At 42.4% G+C, this 13586-nt stretch overlaps 1 protein-coding gene and 1 long non-coding RNA gene across 3 annotated transcripts in view; one reads left to right on the top strand and one right to left on the bottom strand.

Moving 5' to 3' along the window:
• ADAMTS19 (ADAM metallopeptidase with thrombospondin type 1 motif 19) overlaps positions 1-12571 on the top strand; it is a 126349-nt gene extending 113778 nt beyond the window's left edge. For both annotated transcript variants that reach the window (XM_083702219.1, XM_083702218.1), the window contains exons 22-23: positions 9630-9807; positions 10845-12571. In XM_083702219.1, coding sequence (XP_083558345.1) covers positions 9630-9807; positions 10845-10996 — 330 coding nt within the window. In that variant the 3' untranslated portion in view covers positions 10997-12571. The remainder of the gene's footprint in view (positions 1-9629; positions 9808-10844) is intronic.
• LOC310827027 lies at positions 383-9713 on the bottom strand. Its single transcript, XR_014556147.1, has 3 exons — positions 9619-9713; positions 1805-1889; positions 383-456 (listed from the first exon to the last, which is right to left on the bottom strand). It is a non-coding gene; the product is annotated as an uncharacterized lncRNA (long non-coding RNA).
• Positions 12572-13586: the final 1015 nt, after the last annotated feature.

Below are 13586 nucleotides of genomic sequence, written 5' to 3'. Positions count from 1 at the left end.
GCCAGCCTCAGAGCCAGGTTCTGAGTAAATGAAAGTTCCTAGAAAGCCTTTGTAGGTCTGCAGCCTTAGTGCTAAAAGCAGTCATTCCTGAGCAATGGTAACTTGCTTACTAGTTGGTGAAAAGGTGTGCATATCCTTAAGCAGTGAGCTGCATTTCCTTGCTTTTGTGTGTTTTTTCAAGTTCCCCCTTTGCAGCAGTCCTGTACTTTTAGTGTGTGCCAGATCCCTGAGGCTAGTGTCAAAGGAGAATGCTGAGCATAAGAGAATAAATGCATCCTGACACTTTACAGTTGCCTAGGGAGTCGCATTGAACAAGCCGTGTGGTCTAGAGAGAGCCATTAGTGTAAGGAACTCTGAAAACAAAGCTGTCAGTAACAAGAGGATTGCTGAAGTTTAAATTGCTCCTTTGTTTCCCTACCTTAGTAAAGGAGGAAGGGGGTCACCAAGTGAAATTCCCTGCAAAAAATAAAACGAGAGAGCAGATGCATTTTCTTATTCCCTAATCGAAGAATTCTTAGGTAATTACATCACAGCGGCCTCTATCTCACACAACTAAGAGCCGCGAAGGCAAAAAATTAGGGAAAGAGGAAATATGGCTCGTTTATCATAATTATTACCTAGGTTCTCAAGGTTTTAGAAACACATGGTCTCACACACATATACACTGCCACAATTTCTAGGAGAGCGTAGCTCAACTTGGGCGAAATTTGTGATTGCCTGTCCCTCCTTGTTTCTTGTAGACTATATCGTTGTCTATTACTTGTTTCCTGCAAAGAATCTCAAAGCAATTTCACAATACAGTGGTACCTCGCAAGACGAAATTAATTCGTTCTGCGAGTTTCTTCGTCTTGCGGATTTTTTGTCTTGCAAAGCACGGATGCACCCTGGTATTAACGGTTTTAAGAAAAAGGAAACAAACTCACAAGACGTTTCGTCTTGCGAAGCAAGCCCATAGGGAAAATCGTCTTGTGAAGCAACTCAAAAAATGAAAAACTCTTTCGTCTTGCGAGTTTTCCGTTTTCCGAGGCATTCGTCTTGCGAGGTACCACTGTACAATGAAATCACATATAAAAACTACCATATTTTTCGTTCTATAAGACGCACCAGACCACAAGATGCACCTAGTTTTTGGAGGAGGAAAACAAGAAAAAAAATATTCTGAATCTCAGAAGCCAGAACAGCAAGAGGGATCGCTGCGCAGTGAAAGCAGCAATCCCTCTTGCTGTTCTGGCTTCTGTGATAGCTGCGCAGCCTGCATTCACTCCATAAGACGCACACATTTCCCCTTACTTTTTAGAATGGAAAAAGTGAGTCTTATAGAGCAAAAAATATGGTATTTCAAATCCAGTACTGGCATAAAAATGTCCACTTGTGGCTTGTGGAAAGAGGAAAGTCCTCAACAGGTGCTGAAAAGACAATTGAGATGGCGCCCTATCGTATTTGTAACCTGGGGTGGCCCTATAGAATAGGACTGGTTCCAACTGAAACTGTTCTTAACCTGAGGTACCACTTTAGCTAATGGGGCCTCCCACTGCCACCACCGCACAATTTCTGTTCTCATCCTGAAGCAAAGTTCTTAACCCGAGGTACTATTTCTGGGTTAGTGGAGTCTGTAACCTGAAGCGTCTGTAATCTGAGGTACCACTGTATATCTCACCATTGCCTGTGATGGCAGTGCCATTGGCATTAATACAGTTTCCCTCTAGGTAAGCTCTCCATCAATTCCCTTAACCACCAAATGACCCGGATGCAGCATCATTTCAGGCAGTGCAATTTTTCTAGAAAAAGAGGTGCTGCAACTCACCATGAACGCCTCCCTCGTTCTCTTAGGATAGCAATGGCACCCACCGGAGAGTTGCTGGAACTGAGTTCTGGCTGGGGGGAAAGCCCTGATGGGGGGCAGACATGACAGTAGTGAGATGACATTTTTAAGTGCTTATAGACTGAATCTGTCCCTCCCACCACAGTAAGTGTCCACTTTTGACACCCCTGCCCCTTGTTTACAGTCCACAAATGGAGACTGAATATTCAGGGGCCGTTTGAGTATAGCTCTAGTATCAATCAGGTTTTGGTTTTTTTAACCTTTTAAAAAATCGAGCTTAATCTTACTTAAGTTTCAAGTCTAGGCCTCTTCTTTCAGGGTGTCTAGAGGCTAGCCAATATAGTATACCTTTCATTTTCCAAACAAGCCTGTCATTCCTTAAAATTGACGCTGACACCAATGATTGAACTCTGGAGTCCTGATCTAACTGGGAATGATTGTATAATCAGTATAGACATGTTTCCAGTCAAGCAGAAAGTTCTTTTCTAAGTGAGTGCCGTTCATGTCAATTTGAAGACATGTCTGATGATACAGTTCAAACAAATTTATCCTAAATTGGATATTTTCCGTGGAAAAATCAGATGTTCTTCATTTTGTATTTTCCCATCCTTTGAGACATAATCGTCTACCTCTCCCCCCTTATAGATATTTATTGTTTGAACTCATCTGCCTTTTAAACAACTTATTTTTTTAAAAAAAATCTAGAACAAAATGTGATTTCTTCTACTAAAACCTGCCAATATAAACATTTTGGGTAGGCCGGCTAGCTATTTGCTATGTCATCTTATGAATAAATGAGCTATTATCCGTTTGGGGGCTGGTGGCAAGTTACAAGCTTAAAAGAAGGCAGCTGCTTATGCATTCAAAAGTGCTCCAGTCTTGCTTGGAATCTGGTTGGCCACTGTGCGAACAGGATGCTGGACTAGATTGGCAGGGCTGGATTAGGTTTGATGAGGCCCTAAGCTACTGAAGGTAAGGGGGCCCTTTATACAGGGCGAGTCCTTTAAAAGAGGCCCCGTGGATACAGGGTACACATGTTCCACGGGGCCTTTTTTAAAAGACTCACCCTGTCTATCCAGCTGTCCTTTGTCAACAACAAATTGTCACTGTTTTTTGTGTTGAATATATGCTATACGGTAATTTATGGACCTAATAGGTATCTAAAGCCATTTGCACGTAACAAAATATGTATTTTATCAAAGTAATGAACTGAGATACAATTAAGAAGAAATATATTAATAGTGAAATAATTATGTCCCCACTGTGGAAGGACGTGTGGATCCAGAATTGGGCTCCACAGTCACTTACGGACTCACTGTTAAAACCTTGTTTATGGAAGATAATCTTACTCGGCTATGAGTGATTGCGAAAGAAGAAAAAGAATTCCAATGTCCTGACCACCTGTGATAATGTGCAGTCCGCACAATACCATCTAAAGCAATTACTTCCATCCCAATGAATCCAGGGAACTGTACAGTGGATGCTCAGGTTGCAAACGTGATCCGTGTGGGATGCATGTTCGCAACCCGTGTCTGCACACGTGCAGGTTGCGATTCAGCGCTTCTGCACATGCACAAAGCTCGATGTAGCGCTTCTGCGCATGTGCAACCACTGAAACCCGGAAGCAACCCGTTCCGGTACTTCCAGGTTTCGGCGGTCCGCAACCCAAAAAAACACAACCTGAAGCGTCTGTAACCCGAGGTATGACTGTATTTTGTTATGAGTGCTAGGAATGGTAGCTCTGCAAGGGGTGAACTCCAGTTCCCAGGTTTCTTTGGGGGGAGCCATTCACTTTAAATGCCCTTTAAATGTATGGTAAGGATGCACTGACACAAAGTCATAACTCATAACTATTGCCTCATAACTATGACCTACGATCATACCCAGCAGTCTCAATGCTCTTCCTTGGGCTGGATCACAAGAAAAGCTAATGGAAGGGGCTAGTATTAGCTGGAATTTCCCATTCCGTCCAGTGCCAGCCCCCTGACCCCCTGAAAAAATTACCCCAGGCTTCAGTGACGCTTCTTACTGTGGTGGGCTGCTGTCTGGGGTAGGCTGAGGGGGGAATCTCCAAACACCAAGTGGAGGCTCCGATCATGAAGTACTGAAGTCTGTTGCGTGTGTAGGTCCCCAAGCCACCCCTCAAAATAATTCAGAAATCACACGTAATTTTAGTTTAAGGTTTTTGGTACTATTTTGGCCACAACTTTATTAAAATACAAAATCTGTGAGTGGTTGCTTAGACATTGGTTATGAATATCTGTCCCCCCCCTCCCCCCGGACAGAACTGACTATCCGAACTCCATCGGAAGCCAGTGAAGGGAAAGACAATGTTGGGGATCAGTTGAGCTGAGCATCAGTCCCTCACCGCTCACCCAACCAGCTCCCCAAGGCTTGCCGGCCCTTGTCCCATTTCAGGGATTGGACGAAATCGTGGCAAGCCCCAGGATTCCTTTAACGGAATTCCCTTCCAGCACCATTGGAGGGGCAGGCACAGCCTATCCTGACCCCTCCACACCAGTTTTTATAACCAATGCTTAACCACAACCTTACAAGTTGTGACGAATTGCTAAGTAGTAGGCAAAAACCAAATGGCACCAGCCAATCAGCCAAATGGCAAAATTCCTATTAGGCCCCTGCCCCAAGGCAGACGACCCCATGACAGGCAAAGCAAGGTCAACCAGAACACAGGGCGGGCAGGCACTCTGCGAAAGAGAAAGCAAAAGCAGTGTGCCCCAATATTTAAAGCCTATGGTCCCACCCAGCCAATTTGCTACATGCAATTTGCCCCAGCAACCCGGTCAGCCAATCATTGCGTCAGGCAATAACTATTAACCTGCCTGGCAACAGAGGGCTGGCCTGGCGGCCCACACCGCGACACGTGCTCTCATTTTAGGGAGAACACGCTTTGTAACAAGGCTTTGCCACAAGTTGCCGCTGAGGATGTTTCTCAAGAGGCTGATCAGAACAAGATATAGTGTCCCATCTTGAAGCAATGAAACAGCTGGTAGAATGCATTCAAAGAGGCATCTAGCTGCTATAATGGACCTATATTCAGAAACGAGCTTGCTGTTGAGAGCTAATCTTAGTGGTGAAGTATTTGCAAGGAGGGCTTACTTCATTTGGAGTCCCTGTGACATCAGATTTCTGAGAAATTATATTTCTGAACGGAATTTGAGAGAATTAGAAACAGCTTGAAAAAGAAAATTCAGTTCCAGCTGTAAGCATAGTAAACTGGAAGTTAAGTCCAGTGGAATCTAGTGGGATTTTTGCCTTAAAAAATATTTTCGGAGGAGGCTCTAGACAATCACAATGAGTACAAAGGTTGCTATAGGAGACCCTTAAAGTGTGTAAATTCAAGGAGATATTATATAGGTGTGAAAAGTGGTTTCATGGAATGGTGTGAAGCAATATCAGTTCCTAGTTGGTTTATAATAAAACTAACATTGCAACTTAAGAAGACTAGGAGGAAATTGGAATGCAATATAGGCAAGCATCTTAAAATGAAGTTAATATTCTACAGTTTTAAAAAATTCAGTTTAAGAGAAAAGCAAAGGCTCCTATAAATTCATTCATGTTTGAGAAACATGGAAAGTATTAGTCAAAGCTTTGGGTTGTGTGACATGTAAGCAGTAATCGTGTTGAATCATTGTGCTTCTTTTATGCCCCCGCCCTCATCCAAGGAGCTCAGGGCAGCACCTAGATTCCCCCCCCCCCGACCCCCTGTTTATCCTTGCAGCAGCCCTATGAGATACAGTAGACAAAAAGTGAATGGTTCAGTTATCTGTAGTTATCTACAGGTAACTTGAAGCTATTGTCAACAAAAGCTGGCTGGAGGTGTCCGGAATCTGCAGCAGAGAAGGGAAGCTTTCGTGCTTCCAGTTTTTAACTGCTGTAACTCTGGATTTCAGAGAAATTGGATAAAAATGGCAGACAGCTCGTTTCCATATGGAGTAGAACACGGAATAGATATTTTGCATGGTTTCAACAGAAAATGCAGCACACCTCTGATATTGAAGTATCCACCCCACTTTTATTTACTGGTGGCGCAGCAGACATTTTTAAAATCCTCTTTTTAAAAAATAGAGAGAGAGAAATATTGAATAAAACTCTCACCTTTTCAGAGGCATTAAAAAAAACCAACCCTCTTCCTGATGATGGAAGGATTGTACATAGTAGAAAATGCACTTCTTCTTTGGCGATCACTCATAGCCGAGTAAGATTGTCTTCCATAAACACAGTTTTAACAATGAGTCTGTAAGTGACTGTGGAGGCCAATTCTGGACCCACACGTCCTTCCACAGTGGGGACATTGAAGAATCATTGCTTTGACACTGGTGATCTTTGCTTCTTCCAGTCCACTGGCATTAGTTTGCCAGTCTTCCAAAGTGACGTGTAAATTTTTTTGGAGACACCATTGATGGAATCTTTCGAGAAGTTGGAGATGGCGTTTGTAATTGGTCCATGTTTCACAAGCATACAGTAAGGTTAGAAGAAGAAGAGGAGTTTGGATTTGATATCCCGCCTTTAACTCCCTTTAAGGAGTCTCAAAGCGGCTAACATTCTCCTTTCCCTTCCTCCCCCACAACAAACACTCTGTGAGGTGAGTGGGGCTGAGAGACTTCAAAGAAGTGTGACTGGCCCAAGGTCACCCAGCAGCTGCAGGTGGAGGAGCGGAGATGCGAACCCGGTTCACCAGATTACGAGACTACCACTCTTAACCACTACACCACACTGGCTCTCTTTGTAAACAAGCATTTTGGTTTCCCTGCGAATGTCCCGGTCCTCAAACACTCTGCACTTCAATTGGGAGAAAGCTGCACTCGCAGAGCTCAGGCGATGCTGGATTTCGGCATCAATGTTGACCCTTGTGGAAAGATAACTGCCTAGGTAGGAGATGTGATCGACATTTTCCAACGTTACACCACTGAGTTGGATCTGTGGCGCTGCAGAGGGGCTATTTTGTACTTGTTGGTGCAGCACTTTGGTTTTTGGGATGTTGAGTGATAGGCCAAGCTTTCCGTAAGCTTCTGCGAAGATATTTAGGATAGTTTGGAGGTCATCCTCTGAGCGTGCGCACACTACGTTGTCATCAGCATACTGAAGCTCTATGACGGAAGTTACGGTAACCTTACTCTTTGCTTTCAGCCTGCTCAGATTGAAGAGCTTTCCATCTGTTCGATATACGATTTCTACCCCAGTGGGGAGTTTCCCATTGACAAAGTGTAGGATCATGGCAATGAAAATAATGAATAGAGCTGGGGCAATAACACAACCCTGTTTAACACCTGATCCCACTGTGAATGGTTCACTTTGAGAGCCATTGTTATCTGTGATTGTTTCTGTCATATTATATGATATTTACAAATTTATCTGGGCAGCCAATTTTCAGAAGGACAGTCCACAGGGCATTATGATTTACAGTGTCAAAAGCCTTAGTCAGGTTGATAAACACCATATACAAGGGTTGGTTTGAACTAGCTCAGCCTTCTCACTGAAATACTTGTTCTGTACGTGAAGGGATGGGGTTCTTTTTAAAGGTGGGGCAACATTTTGTGATCTGTTCTTGAAGGGAACTCAAAAAGGGGAAGGAAGATTGATAGATGGGTGGATGTACACATTTTGGCACTTAGATAAAAACTTAGAAAGAGATTTCTGCAATAACTCCAGGGAGTTGTTAGCAATACAGTATGTGGGAGGCACTCACTCTGCAGCCCACAGAAATTCTTCCCTCTCCCCCTTATCGTCTCAATCTACTCTGCAGTGGATTACAGTCTTTTAGCAGCAAGGCTACATCCTGCCTGCTTGCTGTCCAGCCTTTGAACATATCAGAGTACAGAAGCCTGGACAAACTCAAAATATATATTTAAAATCCTGTTTTATAGGTGGGTTGGGGCCAGCAAGCATACCACCACGCCAGGCGTCGTCTTCTTTTTAAAGCCATCCTTTGTCAGGCCAGTCAGTAACCTTGCAGTTTTCATTTAAGATGCTGGTCTGGTTTGTGTTCAGGAGGTCTTTGGTCGGATCCAGGAACGCCATTCTTGTGTTCGTTTGTCTTCTGTGTAATAACTCTAGAACAAGTGGTTTCTGCATTGCAACCTGAGTAATCATTTGTTCTTGGAAGAAGTTGTCCAAGTCTATGTTGTTAACACTGTTACAGATTGGCACTTCCAATTGCAGATTTTTATCAAGCTCGGCAGTGATTGCCTATTATCTTGGCTGAGGTTCAGAGTTTAAATGCTGCTCTCTGCCAGTGGCAATTTTTCCCTTAATTTACTTCGTACTGAGGCCAGCTGGAAGTGGCTTGTAGCATTACAGCACCTTCCTCAGCCGTTGGTCTAGGGATTCAGCTTCAAAATATATGTCTCTCGCAGGCAGAGGAAAGGGAGAATTTAGGGTGAGAGTTGCGGGTGCCAAGTTGAAAGATAATTTGATATAGTGTTTACAGTTCAGTTACTTAAATTATGTGGAAGAGAGACTCAAAATAGATCACCGCTGCTTTTGCAGAAAAAAATACCACCCATCATTCTTTCCTTAATGGCTTTCAAGTACCTTCATCCAGAAATCATTTTTGTACAGTCTTTGACAAGAATGTTCTGCTTGAGTTGCTGCTTGAACAGTTTAACAGCACCTTTAGGGCTGCATTCAAAATGCAGAGATTAACAGTGAAGTGTTGTTTCCACAAAGAAAACCTGGCTGCCTATTAGAACGTTTTGTTTATGCTTAATAGTTTTTGTCCAGGAATTCTTGTTAATCAGCTACAGGCAGAAGCAACACATACCATGTGTGCGTACAATAATACCTTTTTGCCAGTGGTTAAACCTGAAAATGAATTGATTTACTAAGATCACTTCACATTCTATCTACAAAGTCTGTGTTTGTCTAGGTTTCTGTTCATAAGGCTGCTGCATGCATGGAAGAAAATGCATTTCTGGTTCCCTTAGTTCAAGTACCAGTGGCCGCCACACACTAGAGCGTACAGAGATTCTGACCTTCCAGAAACGCTATAAAAGCCACCCATTTGCAGCTATATTGTCTTGGTTGCAACCAGCAGACAATGAATGGAGGACAAGCAACAATATTATTTTCTGATATGAACCTCATGCCTTCCTCATTACCTTCTCTTCCTCTGATGAGTTCATAGGGAAGAGACGGGAAGCGCCCACTTTCTGGTTTAAATTAACCAGCTTTCATCTGATTGATTTAAACTATGGTTTGTTGAAAGAAGCCAGGATTGTAAACCATGATCCGATCCTGTATTCTTTCAATAAAAATAATGATTTGATCAAAGTTTGGCCTTTTTAGAGCTAACAGACTGCAACTGGATAAAAATAGGAAGTCTCCTGTCCCTGAGTATTTTACTCAAGCCACACAATACTGTATATAAGGACAATGCTTTAATAGAGCTCCTTCTGGCTGTTCCTTACAGGTGAGCTTCAGCTGCCTGGGAACTTTACATTCTCAGCTTTAACTGCTAGACAGGTCTTTATCAGAGATATAGAAGAAACTAAACCAGCCTCCTTCCAAAGAAAGACTATAGTATTTGGGGGACGGATGGACAATTAAACCATATCCAGTGCTATTTCATATATCAGAATAGATCCTTAAGGGTTCTGGGAATGCAATTTACATCCCTTGAAAACACCTATTTGGGAGAAGAATGTGCTCCATGTAAGATGGCGCAAAAGGAAACTATATTTTCTCATTGTTTTAAATGCAGACATTGAGTCTATCATAACACCAGGCTTGGATAAGATTTTGTTCCATGGGCAAAAGTGCTTACATATTTCTCTTACCTTCCTTGCAGTGCTCCATTACCTGTGGCAAAGGAATGCAGTCCCGAGTCATCCAGTGTATGCACAAGATCACGGGAAGACACGGCAACGAGTGTTTCTCCTCTGAAAAGCCTGCAGCATATAGACCCTGCCACCTGCAGCCCTGCAACGAAAAAATTAATGTGAACACAATTACATCTCCTAGGTTAGGTAAGCGGTTGCAAGGTCATATGGGGGAGTGACTATTCTTTGTCTTGTCACATTCATATGCGTGCCATGCTTCCCCAACTCTCCCAGGATCAAAATCATGGCACCGCTGCTCATCCTGTGGGTGGGGAACATTAATAACAATGATGATGATAATTTATTTATTTTTATTTATATCCCGCCCTCCACAACTGAAGCTGGGCTCAGAGCGGCTAACAACAGTAAAAATAACACAGTTGACATAAAATCACAATCAATTAATTGAAATACATTCTAAAATCAATTCATTAGAGCTGTGTTCCAGATCCTCATGATCTGGAACCCAGAGGACCCCAGACGACCTGTGCAACTCTATCTGTGTGAGTTGTTGGATATCACCTAGCCTTTCGTCTGGTTCAGCCTTGTTCTTATGCTCCTGTGTTAAATGGTCTTAAAGGTAAAGTTTAAAGGGACCCCTAACCGTTAGGTCCGGTCACAGACGACTCTGGGGTTGCAGTAATCATCTTGCTTTACTGGCCGAGGGAGCCGGCATACAGCTTCTGGGTCATGTGGCCAGCATGACTAAGCCACTTCTGGCAAACCAGAGCAGCGCACGGAAACGCCGTTTACCTTCCCACTGGAGCTGTACCTATTTATCTACTTGCACTTTGTGCTTTCGAACTGCTAGGTTGGCAGGAGCAGGGAACAAGCAACGGGAGCTCACCCCGTCGCAGGGGTTCGAACCGCCGACCTTCTGATTGGCAAGTCCTAGGCTCTGTGGTTTAACCCACAGCACCACCTGTGTCCCTTACTCCTTAGTAAATTGCATCCTTTATCTCTAAGTTTTGAAGCATTTTTTTGCCCTTTTTGCTTCTATAAAACCACCTTGTTACGTGCGTTTCATTCCCAAGTCGCTTTGTTGTTGGTGTTTTGCTGCCTGTACGTAAGAGGCTTCCTGCGCTATGCATCCACCATACGTTTCACATCTTAGAAATGCAATTCACAGCCGTTGACATATGCACCTGCATTGATGCCCCGTTTGGTTTTGTGTCGTTTCACAGCTGCCTTAACGTTCAAGTGCCTTGGAGACCAGTGGCCTGTATACTGCAGAGTGATACGAGAGAAGAACCTCTGCCAAGACATGAGGTGGTACCAGCGTTGCTGTGAGACGTGCAGAGACTTTTATGCTCAGAAAATTCAGCAAAGGAGTTGACCTCTGGCAGGCAGACTGGCTGGGTAGCTCTCAGCTCTTCACAGCCACACTATTTATAAACACACACAAGAGCACGCTTTTTCAGACCAAATATTATCAGATTACATATAATTTAATCAAATTAATTTATTTTTGCCTGCCAATACATTTTTATTTTTTTTTTGGTTTTTTTTTGTTTTTTTTTATGCTCAGAGTTTCCATAATTAATTTTATATGAATTATTTTGGATACATTTATCAGATTTTTTTTTTAATTACTATTTTAAATGTTTATATTCTGTAGGCCAATATGTCTTTTTTTTCCCCCACCCCCAACCTCCAAAAGACAAATAATGAGCATGATACTGTGCATTGTTTAGTGTGCTACTCCTGCTCACTTGCAGTTAATGGGACTTAAACACACTTAACTGTCCACAAGATTGTGCAAATTAATAAGTCATCATATTACCCTGATTTTTTTGGATTTTTTTTTAGGTTAATAGTTTTGCTGTGTATGGAAATGAGATCCCCTTTATTTTATTGTAATTTTTTTGATGCTTTGTGTCAGATTGACTTCAGAAATTTTTGCAACAGGTTCTGGGGTGAGTTGATCTAACAGCATTGAACAGGTTATATTACGGAATGTATTGGAGAAATCAATTCTTGTTTTATTAAGGGCTGAATCAGACTTTCAGAACTGTCCGAATATTTATTTGCATGTGACATTGGACCCAGAACATCTATGGACACAGCTACAGCTTCCCAGTATTAATTTTCATAATCACAGCAGCCCATTTTCAACCAACTTAATCGTAAGAATCAATTCCATGAAGTTGTAGGCAGATTCCTTTAAACGGGCATGGGAAACCTACGGTCCCCCAGATATAGCAGAATCATAGCTCCTATTATCCCTGAATTTTGGTGGTGCTAACCTGGGGCTGATGGAGTCTTACAACACCTGGAGGGTTGTGGGTTCTTGATTCCCTACCACAGATCACTAGCGGCCCAGCGTGACACCTCATGTTTCTCCATGCCCTTAAAAACATACTGTAAGAAATGATCTACTGTAACTTAGAAACTTTTATAAACAAAAATAGACAAAATGACAAAGTAGGGATTTTAATCATGTGTATGAACATATACTTGAACACAAGTATTGAATCAATTAAACACTGTAAAGATTAACACTGAATCTCAGTTGCACTGTTTGATGTAGTGTAGAGAAACATCGTTCTAGAGTTTGTAACATCCTATGAAAGAAATCTGTACTGTTTTTAAACTTGTCATTTGATCTCAAGGGTTTTCAGTGAAAGATCCACGCCTAGCTCTTGGTGCTCATGTGGTTTGCACATGGAGAGAAACCTAATGTTTCACATGAATTGGGCTAAATTTTCAGGTTGTTTTTTTTTAAAAAAAGTTTTAGAAGATAATTTTGTGATAAGCTTCTTTGTTTTTTTTAAAAAAAGATTTTTTATAAAGATAGTTTTGCAATTTTGTGAAACGTGAACAAGGCAACTTACATTTTCCTTATGAGAAAATTTTGTATTTGAGTCACGTGATTTTTACATCTTCAATAAATATATATGTATATAAACTCCATTTATATATATCTTCACTCCCCACAAACCATATAATGTTGGTTGATTTCTGTTGAAAATAAAAAATAAAATGGAGAAAACCAAATATGTCAAGGTGGACTGCGCTACCCATTTAGCGCAGGGGGATTAGCCAGCATGGTGCTCCCAACATGTCATTGGACTTCAACTTCCAACAGTCCTAGCCATCATGGCCAACGTAAGCCCAATAGTTTCTGGAGCACTGGTCTTCAAAGAAATTTTATGAGGATAAATTATAAATTGCCATTTATTAGTCAGTTCCTGTTCCCTGCAAAGGGGGAGGTTTCAAGTCCTGTCTTATTTCTGTGGAATGTAACCACTTTCACACCTGCCAGACACTCAGTCAGGCTACATTTTTAGCAAATTGTCCACTACACGATTTCTTTTCTGATCCATCACCATGCCAGCCCAGACCTCATAAGTGTATATGGGATATTAAGGTCTTTCTACCACAATGTGCAGGGACCGGGTGGCGCTGTGGGTTAAACCACAGAGCCTAGTATTTGCCTATCAGAAGGTCGGCAGTTCGAATCCCCGCGATGGGGTGAGCTCCCGTTGCTCGGTCCCTGCTCCTGCCAACCTAGCAGTTCAAAAGCACGTCAAAGTGTAAGTAGATAAATATGTACCACTCCAGTGGAAAGGTAAACGGCGTTTCCGTGCGCTGCTCTGGTTCGCCAGAAGCGGCTTAGTCATGCTGGCCACATGACCCGGAAGCTGTATGCCGGCTCCCTCGGCCAATAAAGCGAGATGAGCACCGCAATCCCAGAGTCGGCCACGACTGGACCTAATAGTCAGGGGTCCCTTTACCTTTACCACAATGTACAGCACTGTATTTCATGCCAGTGATTATCTTGTGACAGTCAAGAGTGTTTTGAATAGACATCTGAAATGCTGCTGTAGCAATAAAGTTGGGATTGGGTTTTTTAAAGCTACATTTTACATTGTAAGCTCTGGTGTCATTTTTATGCATACATGCTGCAGAAATCGCTACTTCTG

The sequence above is a fragment of the Podarcis gaigeae genome (genome assembly GCF_964106915.1).
Source record: "Podarcis gaigeae genome assembly, chromosome: 11".
Classification (NCBI taxonomy): domain Eukaryota; kingdom Metazoa; phylum Chordata; class Lepidosauria; order Squamata; family Lacertidae; genus Podarcis; species Podarcis gaigeae.
The sequence above is the reverse complement of the archived record's forward strand: the minus strand, read 5'-3'. Positions and strand labels throughout refer to the sequence as shown.